The 25,286-nt window shown below is 47.5% G+C and overlaps 1 protein-coding gene across 1 annotated transcript in view; it reads right to left on the reverse strand.

Annotated features, from left to right (window-relative positions):
- Positions 1-2,052: 2,052 nt before the first annotated feature.
- The window catches only part of P3H2 (prolyl 3-hydroxylase 2), a 54,672-nt gene continuing 31,438 nt past the window's right edge, over positions 2,053-25,286 (reverse strand). The window contains exons 2-15 of the mRNA XM_042878493.1: positions 15,076-15,222; positions 14,053-14,242; positions 11,507-11,638; positions 10,488-10,630; positions 9,207-9,296; positions 8,946-8,986; positions 8,459-8,553; positions 6,120-6,247; positions 5,708-5,803; positions 5,480-5,630; positions 4,887-5,004; positions 4,353-4,428; positions 4,021-4,161; positions 2,053-3,310 (exon numbers count right to left, since the gene is read on the reverse strand). Coding sequence (XP_042734427.1) covers positions 3,218-3,310; positions 4,021-4,161; positions 4,353-4,428; positions 4,887-5,004; positions 5,480-5,630; positions 5,708-5,803; positions 6,120-6,247; positions 8,459-8,553; positions 8,946-8,986; positions 9,207-9,296; positions 10,488-10,630; positions 11,507-11,638; positions 14,053-14,242; positions 15,076-15,222 — 1,641 coding nt within the window. The 3' untranslated portion in view covers positions 2,053-3,217. The remainder of the gene's footprint in view (positions 3,311-4,020; positions 4,162-4,352; positions 4,429-4,886; positions 5,005-5,479; positions 5,631-5,707; positions 5,804-6,119; positions 6,248-8,458; positions 8,554-8,945; positions 8,987-9,206; positions 9,297-10,487; positions 10,631-11,506; positions 11,639-14,052; positions 14,243-15,075; positions 15,223-25,286) is intronic.

The following is a 25,286-nucleotide window of genomic DNA, read 5'->3' on the forward strand; positions in this document are numbered from 1 at the left end:
GTGTAAGGCACTTCTGCTCAAGTTAAGAGTTTATGGCAGACCTCAGCCTGCCCCATCCCCTCCTGCTTCTATGGGCTGCATCAGGGAAAGGCTTCCTCTGTCATTTCACACATTTGGAATGACTGCCTCACATTGGAGCTGTTTTCAGGACTCGCTAGACAGTGAAAAAGGAAGAAGAAAAGTGCAGTGGGGAGAGGCTGAGGGCATTCCTTGCCCAGCGCCTTGCTCAGAGGAGCTGTAGGCAGGTAACTGTCACCAGGAGACAGACATGAAACCATGCAGCTCCTGCTGCCTCACCCAGAGCCAGAAGGGATTTTTGGAAACACAAATAAAGGGAAAAATCAGTCTCCACCCATCCACCCCAGTTGGCCAGCAGCTCACATACAGCAATCTCGGTGCTGGCAGCCCTGCTGCAGCACACTGCCAGCTCTGAGGTGTTGAAACGAAAGGAGAGGTGAACAAACAACCCCAGGTGCCTTCGAGGTGCTGGTGAGTTTTGTTTTCCCCTGTTGTGGCCTCCCCAGGAGCAGGCATGTCTCTGGGTGCCAACCATGGGCTCCGGGACCCAGGTTGTGCAGAAATGATGGGCATTAGCTCCACCAATGTGCAGCTGTGAGGCAGCAGGGCTGTGTGGGCCATACCCACAGTGCAGCACTTCTCTTGCAGGTAGGGGACGAGACGTGGGCTTCCAGTTGTGGAAACCAAAGGGAGGAGTGCTTTTTTCTTTCTTTTCTAACATAATTCTTCTCCAAAGTGGGACAAGCCCATTTTCATCTCACTGCCAGTGTTACCACGGCCAGCTGTTTTGCCCCCTTTTCCCCAAGGTAGGACAAGGGTGTGGATGGGTGGCAACAATTTCTTTTTTTTTTTCACCTCCTTAATGATGGTTTTTCATCCCAACTCCTTCAGCATCTCCTGGCCAAGGCTCAGCCCTGAATGAAACTGCTGCTCTCCTTTGGCTCCTGGGAAATAAAGGGGACAGGTCTCACTACCTCCGGGTAAACAGACAGCTCCCAGTGCTTTAGCCTCATTGCTGGAGAATTGCACTTGTAGGCATCCATTCCACCTTCTGCTGCCACAGCCCTTGGTGTGGGGTGACTGCTCTGACTCACACCAACCAGAAGGTGTCAAAATCAACCCCAAAGTGAGCATCTGCATTGAACAGCACCTCACAGAGCAACAGCCACACACAGACACGCATGCACAGAACCACTGGTTTTCAAATACTTTTAAATTCTCCTATATTGGTTCCTTTATTATATATATATATTTCCTTTCTCAGCTGTCATGCATCAGCCCTGCTCATCCAGCCTGCACTGATGAATAAGGCCAGAAGGGGCACTCTTCTATTAATGAAGAGAAATGGAGCTGTGGGTGCAGCTTCGGGGGCTCAGTCAGGGTTGAAGGAGCAAAAATGCTCTCAAACACGCATCAGCCACATTTGCAAGGCACTGGTAGGGAGCTGCTTCCTGTAGGGGCTTTGGGGAGCAGCTGGTAGCAGCCTGGCAGGGGCAGGAGCACCCCAGGGAGTAATACATGCACAGTCCAGGTTTTCCTGCTATCTTGCATTTTTCAGAGACGTGGCCGCCCTTGGGGCAACCTGTTTCCCTCGCAGCCTCCAGGCCTCTCCACTCACAGAATTAAAATCTCAGGTGCCAGGTTGCATTGATGCAAGAGACTCAAAAGCCTGCACTGCAGTTTGGTGCATGTGCCAGCCTTACGCTAAGAAGCCTGGCCTCCACCTCTGCTATTGCTGTAGAAGTTAAAGTTTTCCTCTGAAGAGAGACTTCACCAGAAGAAAATGCTGGAAAAGTGCCTCTGATTCATGGAACAGAGCAGCATGAAGATAGAGCCCTGGGTGCCCAGAGCCCTTCCTCAGTCTTCAGGGCTGAGGAATCCTGTGTTTGCAGGCAGGTCCCAAAAAGCTGAACTCTCTGATGATGCTTTTCCAGCAGCACCATGTGTGTCTAGGGAAGAAACCCTGAGGTGAGCAGGCCCAGGAGGAGCCCCGCTCTCTCCCCTCATACTTTGATAAAGACACGCAAGCCCAAATTTGGTGTCTCATTTGTTTTATTTGCCCTGGATTTAGGCACAGCTCAAGTTAACACTGCAGCAGCAAACCAGCTCCTGGGAGCAGCACAGACCAGGGTCAGGGTGCAGCACAGGAGCCAAGCCCTGGGTGTGATGGGGAGGGGATAGAAGGGACAACAGACCCTGCGATTCTGCTTTCCAGCTGCCACCCATTGCTTCCCAGTACCTTCTTGGGCTGTGTTACACAAAGGGCTGGAAAGTAATTACCATGAGTCTTTTCTTGGGAAGGCAACCTGCTGCAGCACTTGAACAGGCTCTAGGGATGGGAGGTGAGGTCCAGGAACCAAAGCACACCAGCAGCCTGGGGCACTCACAGTGTTCTCGCCTGCTGGTGCAGCAGCTGAAGAGGTGGAGCACATCAACCTTCCATCTTCCATGATTTCCATGGGGTAATGGCATCTCCTCCCGAGCCTGGCCCAGTGTTTATCCAGAGGGCACTGCAGGGGGTTGGAGCATGGAGCTTAAAGGTTCCTTCCAACCTAAGCCATTTGATGATGATGAAAACACCCCCCTGAAAAGACCATCCTTGCCCCTGACACTGGGGCCAGTGAGACGAGGGAACAAGACCACAGTTAAGGCTGGAAGGTTGGAGGGGGGTAGAAGCTGAAAGAAGGAAGAGCAAAGCCAAGTCTCCACTGCCTGTTTTAATGGCAGTGCTGGCTGAGGGGAGCAGAAAGGCACTGAAAAGACACGGAGACAAAGCAGCTGGGAGCAAAATAAAGCTCCTCAGGGAGGTAAGCTCCAACCAAGACCCTGGCAGTGGTTTCTGTGGCAGCACTGCTAGGTCTCTAGCTACAGCTTGGCAAAGAGAGGGAGAGAGATCCATCAGCACACCTGAGACATTTCTCTAGCAGAGGCTAAAGAGAAGCAGCTGCTTCTGGTTGAGGAAGATAAAAGGGGTCCTCCAAGGAACCCCAGCAGCAAAGACAGTCCGAGCAGGAGATGCTGGTACAGGGATGAGGGGTCCCACTGAGAGCTGTGCTAAATGCAGAAAAGGCACTCCCAAAAACTCCACAATCATATTAACCTGTTAATTTATACAGCATCTCTGTACAAAAATAGAAAAGGTTCTAATAAGATTAACAATATTAAATAAATATTTAATAGAAAAAGTCTTTGGCCTAGTTCATAGCTCGTCCTTTGGGTTGATGTTCATTTCACTGGGTCCTAGGTGCTCCTGGTCCAACATGGCGATCACTTCATCTGCCTGGATTCGCTCCTGCAAGAAGGGAAGGGGAGAAACCACAAAGCAGAGCCTCAGCACTCACCCAGCACAGCACACATCTCCTCCCACGACCTTCAGTGGGCAAGAAGGGCATTTGTGATGAGGATTTGCTGGGCAGAATGAATCCAAGTCTCTGTTCACCTCAATACCTAATTCCCTCCTCTCTCCCTCCAAAGGTGCTGTGGTGAATGGAGCACAGCTGACATACTGCAGATCCCTTATCACCATCCACCTGGCCTTGAAAAGCTCCAGGAATGGGGCATCCACAACCTCTCCAGGCAGCCTATGTCAGTACCTCACTGCCATCTCGGTCAAAAATTTCCACCTAACATCGAATCTAGCTCTCCCCTCTTTCAGTTTAAAGTACTTCCCCCTTGCCTTATCAGTATCTACTCCAGTAAAAAGTTATCTTCCCTCCTGCTTATAAGCTCCCTTTATCACCCAGGCTGCTCCCGTGCATCGGATTATTGGCCACTAGGTGTCAGGAACGGACAGCCCCAGCTTCACACACAGCCCTCCAGCACTCTGCTCATCATCCCATGCAGCATCCGAACCCAGCCTGAGAAAACTGCTCTGGGGTCCCTTAAGAGCTCCTTGTGTCCTCGTGTCCCTCGTGGGAATGGAAGTAGACACAGCGGGACCAAAGGCTAAGGATGCTCTGGGTGCCTGCTATCTCCCCCTCAAGCTGCGATGGAGAGACTCACCAGCTCTCTGTAAAGTGGGTCCAAGGTAAACCACAACGCCACAGCACACCGCTGGCCTTTGGTAACTGCCTTCACCCCGTGTGGATTCTCACCACCCGATGAGAAGCTGACCATTCGTCCACACTTGGGTTTGATGGATGCCTGCAGGAAAACAGGCAATGAAGGTGGCACGCACTGGCCATGTCTGCATTCCATGTGGCTCAGGGCCCTGCTGGGTGTCTGGCTCCAGGACCTTGTAGGGTTCCTGCACGGTGCAGTCTCTGAACTGACCAGGAGGCATCTCAGCAATTACCTGCTGCATTCAGCTCAGCCAGGAAAGGGCACTGACTCACCGTCACTGTTTTGGCATCCATCTCAGTGAAAATGAATTCACCGCCTTCAAAATCTGCATTCATGTAGAGGAGGGCACTGTGGAAAGAAGGAATGCCCAGTGGAGATCACTGCTCTGAGTCTATCATAGGATAAAAGGGTGACAGCTGTCTCTACTTCCTCCTACATCAGCCAGAGCAATCTTGCCCAATGGTTTGGAGCCACAGCTGATAATTAGTATACCAGCCCTGACCAGGAGACAATTCTCAGAATGTCCCAAGTCACACCAGGCTTCCACCCTTCCATTTTGCACCAAAAAAGCCTTAAAGACATACAGTCCTGAAGGCCACACTGGGTCCTCCCTACCCTAAAATACTGCAGAGCTATTACAGTTAAACTCCAGCTTGCAGCTTAGCCATAATGCTTGCTGCTATCAGCAAGGATCCACTGGATGTCACTTCTGCCATCACTGGGATGCACCAGCTTTAGGGTTTACAGACTTGCAGCAGCGTGCTCAGACCTGGAGAGAAATACAGGGGCAGCCCTGACCTTCCTACCTGTAGTCCCGAAAGGTGTAGGCAGGAGGCTCCTTCCAGCACTCATTGGCCTCAGGGTCCAGGAGGCAGTTGTCAGCATGGATGGGGTGGCTCAGGTCGTTCCTCCTCTCCTGCTGGCCTAGGCAGGGCCATGGGGAGGAAAGGGGGAAGAAGGGGTGGATGAAGTGGCAACGCCATGCTGGGTGAGATCTGTCATGGAGGCAGCATGCCCTGGCCCCGCTCCAGGTGGTGTGGACAAGCAAAAAGAGCAAAGAAAATGTTGGGGAGAAAAGGCAAACCTGAGGAGTCAGATTTGCACAGCTTTTCTTGTTTGTGATTGATGGGAAGAGAGATGGAGGGCTGGGAGACAGAAAGAAGGGAAAGCGAGACAGAGGGAAGAGAAGAGAAAGGAGGAAGAGTTGGAGATACAAAGAGCAAGAGAAACCCCAGCTTGTTTGCGACAGCAGTGCCAACACTACAGATGTGTGACTTCACCCAGCTGTTGGCCATCACTTCAACCACCAAACAACAGAGAGAGAATGCCAGACTCACATCCCCACTTGCCACACCACCACCCCCCATGGGGGACTCAACAGTGCTACCCCAGGGCTCACCAGAGAGAGCGGTGCGGCACACCAGGTGCGTGTAGGAGAAGTAGAGCGTGGAGTTGAGCATGAAGTAGGACTCGACGATCCTGCGGGCCTTCTCGCTGATGTCATAGAAGAGCCGGGCGCTCTTCAGTGGGACACGGCCCTCATAGCCATACTGGGCAGGGACAAAGGGTGAGGAGTTAGTGCCATGCCAGCTAGAGGGGGAAGGAGAGGAGAATAAGGGAACTCTACCTTGAGGGCTTTGAGGACAGTGGCACCTTCAAATCTCTCATTTGGGGTATGGGGAGAGGTTTTGCCCCTATAGCCATCTCCAGCCAACATGATCCCCTGCTAGGACAGACACAAATATGAGTGATTGTGAAGTAGTTCCTCACAAGTGGGGGGGGAAAAGTTTGCAATGCAATCAACTAAGACCCTCTTCCCTAATCCCCCAGGACCAGCCCAAGGAGGACCAGCAGCTGCTCTGCTGGAGCTAAGGGTATATTATCAGGATAAGCATCTGAATGCCCTCCACCAGCATCCCACCAACGCTCAGGATCAAGGAGCAAGCCCAGAAGCCACCTTTGACAAGTCAATCATTTGTGAGACATCTAATACCAACCCCACAAGGCAGCCACATCCCACACAGACACAACCCACTCACACTGGCCACTCTGTGAAGCTCCCGGCACTGCTCCTCTGAGATGACGTTGTCCAGTAGCACTCGTTGGGTGCCATTCAGCTGCTGTGAGTTGTAGACAAACTTCACATCACTGTAGAGAAGCGGACCCCCTGATGGAAAGAGAGACACAAAACAACCCTGCTGAACATGATCCGGCCTTACTGACATCTTGTACCATGGCTGAGGGCCAGCTGAAGTCATTGGGTGTGCTTCCAGGGAAATGGCTTTACAGCAGAAAGAGCTTGGCCTCACATCAACAACAAAAGAAACAGAAGCAATGGAAACACCCAGAGGTGAGAACAATTTGCTGCAAGAGCGTCAGCACTTCCCACATTCTCGTTAGCAGTGCCTTGCAAATGCATCCTGAAAATGCCAGAACCCAACAGGATACAATAAGAGACACTAGCTAACCTCGCTCTCCTGTCCATTGCATTTCCTTGTGTGACTGCTGACGGCTTGGCACACAAAACCACTCTCTGCCATTATCCTCAGTGGGTATTTTTGCCTTTTACTCATGTAGAAAACCCAATACGTGGGTGGTTTGCAATAAACATCACTTCTGCTTGATCCCACTGGGGAATTTAAGAGCCAAGGGACCCTGAGGACAATCTTTGCTCCCTGCAGCAGCCATGGAACTGCCACAGTCGTCCATTCAATGCAACAATCCCTCACTCTTGCTTGGATCATAGAATCATTAAGGTTGGAAAAGACCACTAAGATCATCTTGTCCAACATGTAGTATCACTCCTCTTTCTCAATTGCTCTTCAAATAATAATAATTATCTGCCTTGGAAATGGGAACAAGGTGTCCTGGCTTTTATATATAGATCTCTCTTCATTTCCCAATATTATAATTAGTTTGTATTGTTCAGTGTCATGTCACTTAACCCTTTAGTTTTAAACACAACATGATAATGATAATATTTTATGATAACATTTCCTAATCCTGACTGCCCTGCACCAAACAAGCCACAGAACCAACACCAGAGCTCCTCTACCCTCCTCCAATCACATTCCATTCTGCTCTGCCCTGGTTCAGAGCACACAGCACATTAACCCATGGATCAGCCCTTGGCAACCACTTTCTCACTGTTCATTTAAAATAGGAGGGATGGATAGGGATTATTTAAATTTATTATTTAATAAAAGCTGGGCTGCTTTTCAAGAAGCCAGAGCACGCTCCAGGATCCGTGGTGCATTATGACCTAGTGGGCTTTTACATTTCCTAAGGATAAAATTGCAATAGGTTTGTTTTGGAAAGAGAGCCGCGGATCCAGGGTTGAGATCAAAAGATCCACATGTATGCTCTGTGGAAAAAAATAAATAAAATAAAAAATCACCCCAAAGATACCGTGGAATTCTTTGGGCTTTTTGAAGCAAAGGAACCAATAGAAGAGGGGAGGGGTGAAACAATTCAGTATAAAAGTGAGGCACAACATTAAAGCACACCTTTCTTTTCCTCTTCTGACCTTTTCTCTTTCCAAGAGAAAAAGGGAAATAGAAAGAAATAAAGCAGCAGGGTAGACAAAAATCCTTTCCTTTCTTTGAAACGTTTCATTTTCTCTGTAAATTAACCAGCAAGAATAAAAGCACAGCACAGAGAAAGACACAGTGAAATTATTTCATTGCAAAGGCAAACAAACCAACAAATATAAATAAGCAAGCTTATTGCTTGGCTTAAGCAGCTCTTCAGTGTCCTCCTACTTTATGTGTGTGGCTAAAGAAGGGGAAATGACTCTGAACAAGATACTGAGCAGCAAAAGAGAACTTGGGCCACAGAAAGCTGTGAATTTCTTCCATCCATTGGATTACACAGAGGTTCACCTGCCAGCTGCTGTGGAGCTGGCCCACAGAACACCTCCTGGCCTGAGATCCTGTTGTTTTGCAGTGAGGAGCACGTATTGGTATTTGGCCACAACCTAGTTTTTCTAAATTGTTACGAGGGAAACCTCATCTGTTAGCAGAAGATGTTATGGTATTTTCTGTGGCTGCTGAGAGTGTGCTGAAATCAGTTGAAAACCCTGCCGATGAGAATTAAAACTAAGTCATTTGGGGGAAGCCAAAATATGATGTAACAAGCCAGTCTGCAAACAGAAGTGGTTGTTAATGCAGTGCAATCCAGCCCATTTAGCAAAGCCAGTGTTCCCCAAAGCTAAGGCTGACAGCATCCTCCTGCAGCCCTCACAATAGGGAACATCCTTTAAAAGCACCTGACGGAAAGCTTACTGCTCAGGTAGGATTGGCCATCATGCTCAGCTGCCAGTCTGTAGCAACAGTAAAAGCATTCTCTGATTTTACTGACACATTTGCATTGGACTTACCCTCCTTCAGCTCTCGATCTGGTTTTGGTGCAGGTTTCTTTGTTAGGGACAGCCGGGGCCCATCCTCTGGCTCACTGCTAATACCTGACGGGACACTGAGAAGCAAGAGAGAAGAGGAACATTGCGACTTTGGTCACAGGTCTCCAGGTCTAGGAGTTATGTTGCTCTGCATATATCGCAAGCCACTATGTTAAAAACAACGCAAATTAACACTTCATACAGATGTCACAAGTAGAAACCCAATGGAAAACCAAAGGGTTTTTTTTAGTAATGGGAATAACAGTTTCTACCAGCAAAGCAGAGCTACCAACAAACCCTTCAAGAGCAGTGCTGGCTTTATACACCAACTTCCCTCTGCTCCACTGTTCGTTTTGAGGAACCCAACTGTGGGAACACCCGTCATGGCCATGCAGTGTGATGGGGTGGCTGTGAATGGCTATCTCCACCACAGCCATTCCACAGGGACCTGAATGAGGTGCCGGCTCACCTGTGCTCATCTTGGCGGGCACCGTACCTCTTCCAGTAGTTCTGAGGGAAGAAAGAAGGCTGATCTTAACTTGACATCCACACACAGCCTTCACTCCTGGCTGCTTCCCCTGCTTTGCCATTTCCCAGTAATGGACACACCAGCCCAAGACTCAGATCCTCAGTCACCCACTTGGGACTCACTTTACAGTAAGAAGAGGTCAAAGATGGTCCTATGGCTGTGAACCCCTGAATGCCCCACAACAGCAGACCCAGGACTTACCGGCTCCGTGTAGGTGAACCCCAGACCAACTGCAGCCACCCGCAGGAGGTGGGACTCCAGCTTGTGCCGACGCAGTAATGCTTTTGCTTCCTGAAAGGAACAGGAGAAGAGAGGATGTTGCACGTGGAATCTCTTCCAACTTGGGATATTCCACGATTCTAACCTGGGGGATGCTTAGGTCATGCCTTAGAGCAACCTCAGGAAGCATAACATCCCCAAATACATATGAATAGCACCATGGAAAACCTCTGAATAGCTGAGTAAGATAGCGATTAGGGGAACCCAGAGCAGGAGGAAAGCCTAGGCTGCTGGAGCAAGGGCCTTGGCTGGGCTGTGCCTCAGTTTCCCTGTCCTTCTCACAGGCAGCAGCATTGCAGCCTGGGATACTGGACAGCCATCATAAAGGTGGAAATCATCCAGACAAGGCTTTCTTTTTTAAATGAAAGACTTATAAACAAAATACTGGGCTTTATCCTACTTCGCAAAGTAAAAGCAATTGTCACAGAAAACTTCAAACCAAAGGATAACATTGAAATGCTTTTCTCAGCATCTCTTTTTTTCCCTGGATCTGCTTTCTGAGTAGAGACAATGATTATTCTTGTTTTCTTCTTTAACCTCTCTCTTTCCAAGCACTTCACTAAATTCCCTAAGGAATGGAACACCCAATTCCTGCCCACCTCTCCAATGGGAACGAGCCTCTGCACGGCTGTGATGGGACAGGAGGAACTGCTCTATTGCACCTTGAGAACAGCAGCCCTGAGCCTGAGGATGAAGACGCCCTGAAGCCCATCCCTCTGGATGATGGAAAAAAAACTGCCTGTTTGCCTGACCCCAGCCTCACCCTGCTCCCAGGACAGGCTGAGCACTCAACTCCAAGGCAGCAACTCGAGCATTAACACTGGCATCCCAAACTTCCCTTGGGAAAATATTTCCCAGCACTCTCTTAACAGAAGTTGCCCTCTGCTCAGTGCCTCGTTGCATTCCTCCTCCACATTTCCTCCAGAACAGAAGGAAGGGAAAGCTTCTGCTTGAGGCACAAGGACATTGCCCTCACTGTCCTTTCTCACACTTTGCTAAGCTGAAGGTTCCATTTACAGAAGATCCTGCTCTCCAGTTTCTCCCTCGTGCTCTGGACTTGCATCATTACCATCAGCATATCTCCACCTGACCCAGCAGCTCCACACTTGCTTTCAAAGCAATGCCTGTGTGGGAAAGCTGCCAAGCTGCTCTAATTCCTAGCAGATGGTTTTGTTAAAACCTGTATGGGATACTCAACCTCACCTTTCTGGGCTTGATAGTGGCTGGATCCAGGGTGCCTTCCAAGAGGCCCTCATAATAAGCTGCATTCTCCAAGACATCTTCATCATCTGGGTGGAAGAGGAGGTAGGTCCTGGCACACTCCAGGGCTTTCACATAGTCACCAACTGGGAGATAACACAGCAGGTGTTAGGGGCACAGCCTTCCCCACGTGCAGCTGCTCTCTGGGGGTTCTCCACCAACTCATTAAACCTCTCATTTTGGAAAATAAAGCTTTTTAAAAGGCTACATACTATGTGTGTAACACTACTGACTCCTCCAGCTCTCTTCCCACTGCACTGATGAATGAAGCATTTGATTTGAACCTAAATGTTGACCCTCACTCATTCTGCCCTTTTCAGGGAAGCATCCACCATATGTAATAATCAGAATTCTGCCTAGGCTTTCTTTTTTAGAACAGAATGTAACAAAATACCAGGCAGGACCACAAAACTGATGAAAAAGCACAGCTAATGGTGGTGACTGTGTTGAATAGTGGTGTTCCACAGCTGAGAACCTGCTCTATCAAATAGCATTACTGTGCTTTTTGTTGTACTTTCCAGGGAAATAAATAGGAGGCACTACTTTTTGGAGCAATCTATGTAAATCAACTTGTAATTCCTTATGGGTTTCAGAAAGCTATGAAACTTATATATCCCCAAAATTTTAATACTGAAAACCAAATGAAAGGATCCCCCGAAAGAACAGCCTATTTTAGAATAATCATGTTTAAGCTTGGGCTTTTAAAACCTGGCTGGTGGTTTAAAATGCTTTTAGTATTTTAGTGTAATACGTAACAGTGCATTTCAGCTGATCTGAGAGGAAAAGGACTTTGAACAGAGCTTCCCCTACCCTTTGCTTCCTAATTCTTTCAGACCACGCCACTGTATTGCGGTAGCATGGACATCACGGGGAAATATCTCAACGTCCCATGAAACAAAATCATACCTGAACAAAGCCCAGCAACACACAGGAGCTGTAAGGAGCAGGAAGATGAGCCTTACCTCTGTAATAGGCAAACTGGAGGTAGTCGTAGTGGAGGGGAAGGAAGTTTTCGATGGGTGAGATGCGGCCAGAGCGCGTGGCGAGTTCTCGGACGCAGTCATGTTTGCAGGCCAGGACTTGCATGTAGTGATCTGACGGGAGAAAGAGGGAAATGATGATGCTGGCACCAGTACAGACAGCCATCATGCATCCCAGGCTGAAGGACATGCAGTCCTGGCCCAGCAGCAACTGAGCACCTAGAGGAACAAGCTCAGCTTCCTTTCCAAAGCCAACAGAGAGCCACAACCACATTTTGCCCATCCCTGAGAAGTGCTGTTCTCCTTCTGCCAACTGTAGAGGGAGCCTGAGCATCTCTTCTGCGCCCCAGGAGATGCCACCACTGCCCAGGAAAGTGCAGGGTCGGTGACAGGTAGGGGCTCAACCCCAAGAGCCAACTCCAAGGACAGCCACAAAGCAAGAAAGGTGTGAGGACAGTGCAGCTGCTTTCACAGCGCCAATCAGCTCATGTTGGCAGCAAAATCCATGCACTCATTGCTCCTCAACGATATCTCCTGGGGTAATGAAAGCACGCAGTAAACATCTGCCATCAGCACGTTTTCTGATCGGTGGGAGCACACAATTCAGGCATTGTACCAGCTGGATGATGCCGAAGCCAAAGCTGACATCTGATTCCCGTTTGGAGCCTTTGCTGCAGTGTATGTACAAATCTACTTTGCTCACTCTGTTTCTGTACGCTATTAAAAAACTTTCAGAAACAAACACAGGCTTGAAAAAAAACATGTGCTCAGCTACCAAAGCACTTCTTGGAGCTGCCAAGAAAACAGCCGGAGGAATTTGTGCTGAAATCAATTGCGAACTCGAAACAGCCCCCATTTCCTCCAAGCAGGTAGCCTGAGCAGCTGTCTGATTTACAATATACATCCAGGGTTTGCATTAAGGAAAGCAAGAAGACAAGGGACATAAATAATTTTGTTGTCATTTTAACCTCTTTAAGCATCCCAGACCTGCAAAAATCCATCATTGACAAGCACTGTTTTCAGTCAGCACTGTCAGGGTACCCAAGGAACAGGCTGTATATACTGGAATCAGTGCACTGAAATGCATCTGTCCCTGGGTGGGGAGGTGTGAGTGTTTTCACCCCTTGCAGTGGCACAGCAAATTAGCTGAAAAAAGAATGGGGCTTTGGAGAGATGTAAACACTCATCCTGTTCTATAGCAATAATCCATAGGTTTAGGTTGGACTAGATGGCCTTTTAAAAGGTGCCTTCCAACTAAGTCCTTCTCCCACTACATCAGGCTGCCCAAAGCCCCATGCAGCCTGGCCTGAACACGTAAAGGGAGCACATTCATATGTCAGTGGTTTCTCATCTTGGTAGGTTCCATCAGATTTCTTGTTGCTAGGCGAGCAGAACTATGCAAAACCAAAAACAATCTGCATCTGAGTGAAATACTTCCCATGAAAGAAGCAAAACTCCAATATATGATACAACTCCAAGACCAAGAGCAGATAAATAAGAGTTCTGCCAGCAAACAATTCTTAATTTATTGCTCTTCTACCCCTTACAACTAATTACATGTAATCTTATTCCCAGTGATAATAAACAGTTTTAAACCCCTCTGGCTCACTCACATGCAAATCCAAAGATTGCATAGCCATGTTCAATTCTGTCCAGAGACTTCAGACAAGATCATACTTAGGTGGGCCTCCACTAATGACAAATCCATTCCTTTGGATGGGAAGGAATCTACGTCCTGAGCCTTTTTGGCAACTTTCCTGTCCATCTGGAGCAGGGCCAAGACAACTCAGCTGCTCTCTTCATATGCACTGAAAATCAGAGTAAATATAACCAGTGAAGTCTAGTTATTAATTGCAGTGAGACTATGTACAGGGGGAAACCAGGGCAGTTCATGCTAAAGCACCTTTACTTCAGTCCTAACTGAATGCTGCTGATGCCCCACACACCTGAAAGCATTGTTCTTCCAGTTCAGTTTCTTCTACTCAGGAACAGAATGAGATGCCCTGGTTCCCTATCCTCTACATTTGCACTTTCTGGTCTTAATCCTGCAGCATTACTCACTAAAAGCAGCAAGGGGAGAAAAGACATTTCAGCAAACTCAGCCAACAGCCTGTAATGTAAAAACATGACAGAAAGTATGGCAATAATAGAGAGGTGGCAAAGTCCCAGACTGCAGCAAATGGGGACAAGTCCAGATACAGCAGCCATGTATGCAACAACAAAGGAAGAAAATTTGCTTACCTTTGGAAAGCCTCAGATAGGCAGGGATCTCCAGCAAGATACCCTCACCCCCACTGCTAACCCTTAAATGAGGTCTGGGAAGGGGTGAGTCCTGGCTCCACACCCTCTGGGCACTCAGGTACATTGCATGCACCTGAGATTCCTTGGGTTAGTCCTACCTTCCCACCAGGTGCTCAATCACCAGTTCAAGCTGTGACTTAGCATTTCTGCTCCACAGCCCAAACTCAACAGTTAAAAACACTGACAGTCCATTGGGTGAGAACCAGTAAGATGTGAAAAGATCTCACCTGCAATAGCTTCGTAGAGGCCAGCCTTATATTCCAGGTATTCATGTTCCTCAAACCTCTGTGGTCCCTCACACATGATCTGGCAATCCTCATCCTCAGCATAGTACCCTTCCAGTGCACGCTCCAAGTAGGCGATGGCCAACCCGTACTCCTCCTTGTCGTAGTGCCTGACCCCAGCACTGTAATCCTCCTGAGATACCAGCAGGAGACAGGACAATAAGCAGATACAGACCACAGCAACCTGCCCCTGAACCATGGGTGCTTTTTGGAAGAAGTACAAGTGGGCAAGGACAAAACTTGTCTCCTTAGTTATCTACCAGGCGTAAGCACTTGCACCAAACCACACTTAAGCCATCAGTGGACTTTTGGACCACCTGTATTTTGTAGATCTGCCTAAATGCTCTTCTGTACTCCTCTCTGCTTAGAGCACCCTGAGAACCACTGCTGGATTATGCACTCTTTTCTCTGTTATAACCCTTTTACCCAACAATGACAATGAATGCCAATGGAAAAGGCAGTCAAGTTGCCACTCCAGCTTCCTAGTAGCTTGTGAAATAAGAAGGTGGAGATGGCTCTGGTGTTCATGTTGGCCTTTCACCTTAGAGAAGCACAAAAAGCTGTCCCTTGTCTGTCACCATGCACTGTCACCAGCACAACTGTGCCCTGCCCAAGTGGGGGAACCCAGCCTGTAGGAAACATACATGAGCCAGGGTCTGTTCATTAGTGCAAAAGAGGGCATCCATCAGAGCTTCTGGTATGTAATTGACACAAATGACCTAGGAGCTCCCTGAAGGGAGGGACTGAAATGGGGACAGAGCCATCACAAAAACAGTAGGCAGCGCTGTGAAAAACAGGAGCTGACTTGGCTTAAAGAAAAGCTCTGAAAGAGAAAGTTTGTTTTGCTGTATTGTAACATGGACCTTGGCAAGAATCTCTCCATTCATAGACGATGCTCTCTTGGCCTCCAAATCTCTTTAGTCCAGACTGACACTTAACCCAGGCACCTCTTCAGCTCAGACTCACCATGTGCGGCTTGGCCTCCCGGTCGATCAAGCTGACTTTCCCCGCTGTTGTTTTGTAGTTCTCAATGTCCTGCTGTATCTCCATGTGCTCAGGGTTTGCCATGAAGAAGGTGTGAGCTGCGTTTGCTGCCTCCTCCAGCTTGTTCAGCTGTAACAAGGTAAGAAAGACCATTCAAGTTGGTGATGTACCAACTTGTTGGTACATAAACTTCTGTTTATGAGAGTTAGAACTAGATGACCTTTGAGATCCCTTCCAACCCAAGCCATTCTTTGATTCCATGATGCTATCTGCTGAGAGATGTACCTGGACACCTTTTAGACACAACTGGGCTGGGCAGCGAAGGGATAAGCAAGGTAAACCTGAATGCAGAGTCTACAGAAAATGGCTGGGGACTTGAGACCACTTATTTTGCTCAGATGTGTACAGTTGCAAAAGACTGAACTCTGCTGATGACGACAGAGAGATAAGAAGGAGTTTACCTTGATGCATAGAGTTATTTTGGGTTTTAAGTTCATGAATGAGACCAGACATTAGTGTCATGACAGAGAAAACCTCCTAAACAAATACAGACACAGTCATCCACACATCCACAGCTGCAGGAGCGCAGGGAGCAGGCCAGATGTTCAGGTGGACATCTGCATGACCCATCATGACAGATGCCACTCGCACAGCTGAGACACTTGCTCCTGAAGGAAAGCAATGCCTCTGCCCAACAGCAAGGTGCAGAGACAGGGGCAGAGAACATCTGCATGCTGAGGAGGTTCCCTCAAGCCCATCCTGCTTGAGGCATGCACATGTGTCCAGCTGACATCCAAAATGGCAAAGCCGTGGCTTCAGTTCAGCTGGGCAGGGGGAGTCCCTCTGGAAGCAGCAAGTACACGTCAAATCACTCAGCAAATCTAATGAAGTCATAGAATTGTAGGATTGTTTGATCTGGAAGGGACCTTAAAGGCCATCTGGTCCAACTCCCTGCACTGAACAGGGATACCTACAGCTCCATCAGGTGCATTAAAACATAAAGTAGGAAGTCTTGGGATCACCAAATCCACCAGGGGTTGTGAAATTAGCTCTCTGATATCGAACGAGCAATCGCTGTCACAGTCATTACTCCCTGGGACTTGGAGATACTGGAACAAATATTAGCAGCAACATCTGCCTTGAAGAGCAGTTTGTGTTCCTTCGTAAGTCCACGGCTTTCACAGGGGACAGCCCAGGGACTCACAGACACATGAAGACCTATGGGAGAAACAACCAGTCCACCTGCTCTGCTGTTTTCCTGCTCAAGCACAGTCCAAATTCCCAGCAAGGCCAGGGCAGGGCTGGCTGAGGATGCACGCACGAATACCTCTGACAAAGAGCTGAGATCCTGGCTCCCACCCACCCCCAAGAGCTGCTCTTTGAACACCGAAGCACCACTGTGCTGCACAGCCCATAGATATGCAGAAAATTTGCCTTGTGCAAACTTTAGAAGATTTCCAGGATTAGCTCTGTGCTGACAGTGGGTACAGAGAAGCTTTTACTGCCAGGAGAGGATCTGTAACAGTTCATCCCTTGGCATTTCCCACTGGCAATTCTGTTTCTTCTGTCTCACAGATACCTTAAGTCATTTTCCCAGTGTTGAACCAGAAACTGGAGCAAAGATGAGAACCAAATTCAGAGACTCGGCACCAGATCTCTCTCAAGCTCTTGATTCTCTGACTTCCCAATGCTAAGAAAGTCCTTTTAATGCAGATTCTGACTCTGGGGTTTCTTTTAATTGCAGGCTGCAAAGCACCCGCATTTAGTTCCAGAACTGACTCTGCCTAAGAGTGTTTCCCCAGGATCCACTCTGGAGAATAAGGCCTTGACTTCTCAGCAAGAGGGCAAAATCACTGTAAGAATGTCTGAGCAGAGACAGCACAGAAAAAACCCCAACCCTTTCCATGTAGAAATAAAAAACAAATTAAAAAAAGAAAGAGAGAGAGAAATTCTTATTCAGAAATGTATATCCCATCCTCTAAAAACTCATTTCAACATAATCCCATCCTGGAAAAAGCACATCTCAGCTGGATAGTGTCTGGTACATATAAAGTACTGATCAGAGCATCTCACAGTGGGAATTTTCAGGTCACGCTGAGTGTATGCAGAAGCGCCACTGCAGCCTGCAATCAGAGAGGCTGTAACACAGCAACAGGTTTGTTGGACAGAGCTTCTGACCTGATTCAGAGGTTGCTCAGAGTAATTACATCCTTCCACACCACAGATGTCTCTTCTGTTCTGGCAGCATCCTGCACACGCAGACTTAAAAGAGAGCAGACACTCAGCAAGGGGGGGCTCCCATGAGAGGCAAGTGGTGTCAGCTGGTCGTGGGATAGACCATCCTTTCCAGAAAGCTGCTGAAAATTGTCACAGATCCTAGGACGGGCTTAGCTTTTCCTGGATAAAACTCATCCCCATGAGATAGGCAAAGTCTGATTTCTAGACACAACAGGACTCCCTTTCCCTCAAAACAAGGCTCACCCCATGCCTCGTCCCACTGACTCCTCACAGCAGAGATGACCTTTTGATTTTGCTAAGCGGACTCAAAGCAGAGCATTCCAACTCAACACTTCCCAATTTATCATGTCCCACACTTGCCTTAGAAAGACTCAAGCAACACAAAGAAGCCAACAGCTGCTAAGGTTGGGGGAGTTACTAAGTGGATGTCTGTATATAAAAGCAAATTCCTAACTGGTAAGTAAGACACGTTCAGAGAGTTGCACTGACATTAATTATGAAACACTTTGGGGAAGCCTTTGCCAAATTCACTAGGCACTGAAGGATATTTTAGTGTTTAAAGGTCTGGGCAGGGACTCAGGGCACCTGGACTCAGTTCCTGGCCCTGTCGCAATCTCATTGTGCAGTCACTGGAAAAATCACTTTGTTTTCCTTGCGCCTGATTTTCCATTGTTTTAAATGAGTAACAATATTAAAAAAAAAAAAAGAAAAAAAAAGAACAAAAAAAGTATTTATCCGACAGGGGAATCATATTGTTTATTTAGATGCCAAGTAACCCAGGGACTGTAAGAAAAGCACGTTACACAAGCGGATTTTGATCTTTGTAGGGCTCTCTGGACATAATGTAAATGTAAAACACAGCATACTAACCAAGGCTGAAGGAAAATCAGCAAGGAAAAAATGACAACAGTGGAAGCACAACCTTGGTATGTGCTCTAAGATGTCCTTGTTCACATTATTGGGATGAGATCTCTGGAATGCTGCTGCAACTTCGCACCAAGCCCTGGGTACATCAGCCAAAGGAGACGCACCAGGTCAGAACATCAGTAACGAGGCAGACCTGGAGCACCCTGTCCATGTTGACTTTGCCATGACAACAGACAGAGCCAAGAAGGGGAAAACATAATTTTTAAGTGTTTCTGGGTTTTGATACTGAAAAACTTTTTTTTTTCCCATGGAAAAATTGAAGATGATTTTAAGAAACAAAACTTAAGATCAAAGAAACTGAGCAAACTGCAGATGCTTATTCCATTCCTATGAGAGACATCACTGGCCTGGACATACCAGGCAGCACAATCGGTGTCTCAGCTGTACCTCAATGCTACTGCACAGTTGATTCATAGAATCATAGAATCATAGAATCACCAAGGTTGGAAAAGACCTAAAAGATCATCCAGTCCAACCGTTCACCTATTCCGAATAGATCCCACTAAACCATGTCCCTCAACACGACATCCAGCCTTTCCTTGAACACCCCAGGCTCGGTGACTCCACCACCTCCCTTGGCAGTCCATTCCAGTGCCTGACCACCCTTTCCAAAAAGTAATAGTTCCTGATGTTCAGCCTGAATCTCCCCTGCCGTAGCTTGAAGCCATTCCCTCTGGTCCTATCACTGATGACACGAGAGAAGAGGCCGACCCCCAGCTCACTACAACCTCCCTTCAGGAAGTTATAGAGAGCAATAAGGTCTCCCCTGAGCCTCCTCTTCTCCAGGCTGAACATTCCCAGCTCCTTCAGCCTCTCCTCATATGGCCTGTGTTCCAGACCCCTCACCAGCTTTGTTGCCCTCCTTTGAATTCTGCCTAGTTGAGAGAAGGGTGATGGTACATGATATAACCAAGAACTCAACTTTTGACAATGAATTCCCACTCCACTGAACCTGTTATGAGACAACGGCAATTAGAATCACAGAATTGTTTGAGTGGGAAGCGACCATTAAAGGTCACTGGTCCAACTCCCCTGCAACAAACAAGGACATCCACAGCTACAATTGCAATCACAGAATCACAGAATTGCTCAGGTTGGAGAAGACCTTCAAGATCATCAAGGCCAACTCAACCTTAACCATACTACCCTAACTCTAACAAACCACCTCTGCATCATATCCCTGAGCATCACATCCAGACGGTTTTTAAAAGACCACAGTCATAACTCAACCTGTTCCAGGTATCTTCAGCATGCAAGACACTTGGAATTTAAACTTCTTTACTGGGAGTAAAAGAAGCTTTACACACTGGGAAATGGGGCAGATCCCTCAAAACCCTGCAGTTTCTGTATAACACCTCAGGGAACAGCTCTGTGAGTGAGTTTGGTGTGGAACTGCAGAGAATAAATCTCAAACCACTCACCTGACCCTGAAAGGTCTCAAACCTTCCGGCCAGCCCCTGATGTTGTTTCTTTAAAAAAACTTTTCCACAGTTCCACTGCTGCCGTGTTTTATCAAAGGCTTAGCACACAGGGCTCTGCTTTCAGGAGCGGGTAAGCACAGATAACAAGGGGAATAAAGGGTTTGGTGTCGTGAAGGATTAATCTTGCTGTGTCTGTGCAAAGATTACTGCCTGGGCGAGTAGAAGCAAGTAGCATGAGATGGCTATAAATAACGTGTGACCTCGTCTCAACTGTTCTATTACTGCAAATGGAGGAGGAGGAGCTGATCAGGAAATTTTCCGTCTGCTGATGGACGTGTATGCTGGCAGAAAGGTGCCTGAGCTGCCCGCAGACCCCGTCTGGAGAACTGGCACAGGGGGAACGTCTCATGAGAAAGGAAACCTAGGAAGTGTTTGGGTTTCTTTGTTATTCCAGCAGACAGTTTTTCAGCACACAAACATGTGGATTGGTAGTGCATGGTCAAAAGAGCTGACTGGATTAATCTAAAGCAAGTGGCAGATACTTGGAAACTTAAAACTGAGCTGAGCAAACCAACAGGCTTCATGGAACAATTTTTTCTTTCAATTAACCAAGAAAGAAAGCAGACATTCTAACAGACCTCCTACTTGAGCCACACTGGTGCTGTTTTACGTAACTCTTCACATGGATGTGCAGAATGGGCAAACCGCATCCGCCAAGTGCCAGGAGTGCACTGTGAAACACAAGAACTCTTCTCTGCCAGAGATCTTGGTTAAGATTAGCACTAGAGTGCTCTTAAGTTATAGTAAGACAAACTCATTTTGAAGCTCAGAGCCAGAAAGCACCTTGGTCCCTTCTTTCCAACACATTGCAGAATCATAGAATTAGTAAGGTTATAAAAGGCCACAAAAATCATCCAGTCCAACAACCAACTCATCCCACCATGCCCACTGACCACATCCCTCAGTGCCACATCTCTACAGCTCTTCATGCCTAGAGAGGGTGACTCCACCACCTCCCTGAGCAGCCTGTGCCAGTGCATCACCACTCTTTGGAAGAGCGGTCATCCCTCCCTTCCTCTCCAGCACACTTTTAAAAACTCTTCCCAGACACTAGTAACAAAGATTTCAGCATGTTTGTGCTGCTGCATTATATGCTTAAATGCACCCATGGTACAACCAACACCTCATGTGCAGCAGGTCATTACTCATGGCAAGTGACTTCTTGCTAAGCCATTTCCCAGCAGGAAAGTCCCTTCCCACATAAATCCCAAACACACTGATGCACCGCAGAACTCATCCATGCAGCAAGCAGTGGGAAACGTGCTTGTGTTTACTGAACTTTGGCCTGACCCACTGTGAAAAACACTTCCAGGCAAATTCTGTCCTATATAAACACTTGGCTACGTTTAACACACTCTGATGATGGCTATGCTGTGTAAGAAATAGCATTCTTAATGAGGAAAAATTCCTACAATACAGTGTGGACTCTCCTGGCAAAAAGAAGAAAAAAATGAAAATCTCTACAACAGAGTTTTCAAGGTTGGGCGCAACCTTTAAAACAACATCACATTCTTTTTCCTTTCCACAAAGTCTTCCAGCCTTAGCAACCCAAAAGCGTTTGATGTGGACCAGAAACAAAGCCAGCTCATCTGTGATGAGAGAACTGAACAGATGCGACGACACAGGGATGGGACAGGAGGCACTTGGAAGAGGATCAGGATGGTGCTTTCGCAGGCAGCCTCTCAGTACCTAGGATCAAATACAAGTGTTATCCACAACACAGGGATCCACATCTGCATGGAAACAAACTTGCAGTGTTTATAACAGTGAAGGCAAAGGCGAGAACACACTGCAGCACGTCCCATCAGGAAAGAAAGTCATTACAACACCAGCAGTGTGCAACCTCCTCCCAACAAGAGGATGGGGGTTACGCTCCTGGGATTGAAGTGATGAATAAATGCTACACAGGTGATGGCTGCGCCTGACAGGCTGATGCCATCCATGTGCTAAGAAGAAAGCACAACAGCAGCTACTTCTGCCTGTGTAGCACCAACAGCACTTCCCTGCTATGTATGCAAGCATGCAGCAATGCAACTCAGAGATCAGATCCAAAATGAGCAGAATGTCCAGGGGCTGTCTCCAGATTCTCGATTTTCCTGTTTTTCTCTGTCTTCCTTCTTTGAGGCCCACAGAGCAGCAGCCTTCCAGTTCAGATGTGGATTTCCTCTTGCATCCTGCTGCCCTGACAGCACCCTGGGACACTGCAACTGCTTGATAACATCAAGCACTGCAGCAGACTCCTGACAAAGCTGCTTCCCCACTGATATCTCCATAGAAATAAAAACGAAAGCACTTCAGAAAAACACAACACAAAAATCTGAGACAAAAGAATTCTTAAAGCAGAAATTTCTCCCTTTCCAGGCTTTACCAATGGCTCAGCACCTTCTAAAAGCCTTGGATGTGATGAGCTGCTGAATGCCCATCAGAGGCCAAAGCTTTCCTTGAAAATGAATCTACTTGTCTGCTGTTACACAAGATCCTCCAAGCAGCCCTGTTTGCCCCTAGAAAATGCCTGCCTCTACATGAGCATGCAAGGATTACTCACGACCATCCCAGAGTCAGAAAGCCAGGCTGATATGGTGGACAAAATGATGCCCATTCTTGCAGCCCAGGAGTTTTGTCAAACAGCTTATCGAAACCCTGTGCTGAGCCTGAAGTCTGCCTCTCCCTGCTTTTCTCTTTTGCAATAGAAAGGCTATTTCTTACAGAAGGCACCAACCACTCCCAAAAGTGACTGAGGTCAGATTATTTTATTGAACAAACAAGTACCATAGTATTCGTTCAAAAAGCAGGATGCATAACCCTGGGGGTGGGCTGCAAACAGCACTGGGCCGTATCCCAGAAAGAGCTTCTTATCTCCCTCTGCACAAAGCAACTGCAAGACAGCACAGGAAAAAGGAAACAAACTAAATCCCAAAGAGAAAACAGACTCATAGCATACATACATATCTCCACCACATCCCAAAGACTTGTAAGTCTTTAAGGAAATGTTTTTGATGACTATCTTTTCCCCTGACACAACATTTCTGGAGTATCTTCTCCAGGATTGGATTATTAACCAATGGATTATGAATCCCAATTGTTGAATGCTTGGAAACCATCATGATGGTGCTGGACAATACAGCACTGCAGGCCTCATTAAGCAAAACATCACATCATCACTCCAATTAAATGAACATCTTGTAAAGACTTTAAAAAAACTGTCATTTTTTGCAAAGAAACTTCTGTGCTGATCTGACAGACGCAGCAGTCACTGGGCCAGCATTCCACTGCATTTAGCAGGAAGCAAAGCTTGTTGAGAAAGGGAAAAGGTATAAAGAGGGAAATGAAAATATATCCACAGTTCTGCAGTACTTGGTTGTTTTGGAAAATACGAGAAAGGTCTTGCAAAGTGCACTGCCTGTATGGGCTGCCAAGCTGGATCAGTCTGAAAGCTCCCAGGAGAGACCAGCGCACCAGGATGGAGCAAGTACATGGGGACCTTCACACAGAGCATCATCACTGCAAACAGCAGCTCATAGGTTTCCTGAACTGGGAGTTGTCTCTATACCACTGTGCTTAAAGCCACCCTTGGACCTATCCTCCACTGAGCTGCGTAATCCTTTCTGGAAGACATTTATATAAACTGCAGTAAAGAAGAGATTTGGGAGATTTTAAGACATCAGTGTATTATTTCCAGCAGAGCAGATGTATGGCTGAGCAAGATTTGCTGCTAGGCCACATTAGAGTTTTCAGAAGATGTGGGGTTGTTGCAGCTGAGGTTGACTTAGGCACAAAACCATACTGATAAAGCCATATTTCTGTGCTTTCTCTATCAACTTACCCAACATTGCTGAAGAAGCAGGTATTTCACTTGGAGACAACCTAATCCCATTCTTCCAAATGTTACTCTTACCCTATTCCAGCTCTGCGAGCTCTGCTGACCACTAATACTAATTTGAGAAATTCTGGCTTTGAGGAGAACAACACCAGCCTCCAGAATGACATCCCCATCCTCACCCAGGGGCACAGACAGCTCAGATTCATGGTGCAACCCTGCTGTCATCTCTTGTGGAGCTGTTCCAGGGTAAATCTGGCTCATACTGCAGCCAGCAGGGCCACATACCATTTGGACAACTGCCTCCATACATGACACACACCACAAGTCTCAGCTGGATTTGCTGTTTCTGAAATGAAAACACTTTGCTTGCTTTCCCCAGCCGTAGCTTGGTAATCATTGCTAAACACTTATCAACTAGACGGGCTTCATTTCCTGAGAGCCTGGACCTAATTACTCCAGGAAATGCTCAGGTTTTTGTTCAGACAATGAGAAATGGTGCTTTCTGAGCCCTCCTCTGCAAAGTCAAACTTTGCTCTGATTAGCAGAGGGTAGAGGATGGGAAAAATGCAGCCAAATCCATAGGCAAAGCAGAGTGATAATTCACAGAGATGTCCTGGCTTTGCTCTACATCATTAATAATAAAAACAAAATGTCACAGCTACTTCATCTCCCTCCCTCCTTTATTAATCCTAGCTGAACCTGGAGGGCCCCTGAAGGGGTATCACTTTCCCCAGCTTGTAGGTAAGGAGTCCAACGTCTCCCTCAAATCACAACCAGATCACAGGGTTGCCGGCTCTGATCTCCAGATTCATTCCAGGAAGGAATGAAACCAGCCCTCTAGGTTCCATCTTTCCATCATGACATTTAATCCAAGAGGGGGATGAGAGAGCCTTTGCCAAGTGACCTGCACACAGAGCAGCACTTTCATGCCTCTTGTTGAGCCACAGGGCCAGGATGTTGAGTTACAATTGCCTGTTTGTAATGGAACACGACATATCGCCTTCAAATCAAACTGCTGGTTAATTAGCGTACAAAAAGCCCTACAATTGCACAGTAATGGACTTATAAGATCTGCTGCTGCATAGGTTTCACTGTGTGAGCTGCTGCCTGCCCTGCTAAGAGCAGCTCTCAGCCAACATGCCCAGGGGAGCGGGGCTGTGGCCCTCCCAAGTGCCTCTACTTGAGCCCAATTTTTCAAGCAAATCTGCAATCCAGTAGCAGGAAAACTCTTCCTGAAGCTGCACACAGAGCAGGGCAGACCCCTGGCATTGTTCACAGCCCCTGCAGTGCCATGCAGCATGGGCCTGCCCACCTCAGCCCATCAGACAGCATCTGCAGGTCTCTGCGGTGGGCTTGGAGCTCAGAGAGGCCGCTGAGCCCCTTCGAAGCCCACACTGCACTGATGGAACAAACAACAGATAGAATGCCCTGACATCTGCCGCTGAGTGGATAGACACTTTGCACTGATTCTTCCATCACGGGCAGATATAGATGCAGCCAGGCTGGATACCAGCCACAATCCAGACAACCGTGGTGTCACCAAGTCATGATTTCACCAAGGAAAAAAGTCCTGCTTGACCAACTCTATTCTACTGTGGTTTAACTGCATCAATGGACAAGGGAAGAGCCACTGACGTCATCTGTATGGTCATCATTAAAGCCTTTGACACTTTGATTATCCCCACTGGCTCCCCACCCAGTGCTGGCCTCTTCATTTCCCAGCTCTC

Source organism: Lagopus leucura, unplaced genomic scaffold, assembly GCF_019238085.1.
Source record: "Lagopus leucura isolate 7727_CA_CO unplaced genomic scaffold, USGS_WTPT01 Super-Scaffold_100021, whole genome shotgun sequence".
In the NCBI taxonomy this organism is placed as follows: Eukaryota; Metazoa; Chordata; class Aves; order Galliformes; family Phasianidae; genus Lagopus; species Lagopus leucura.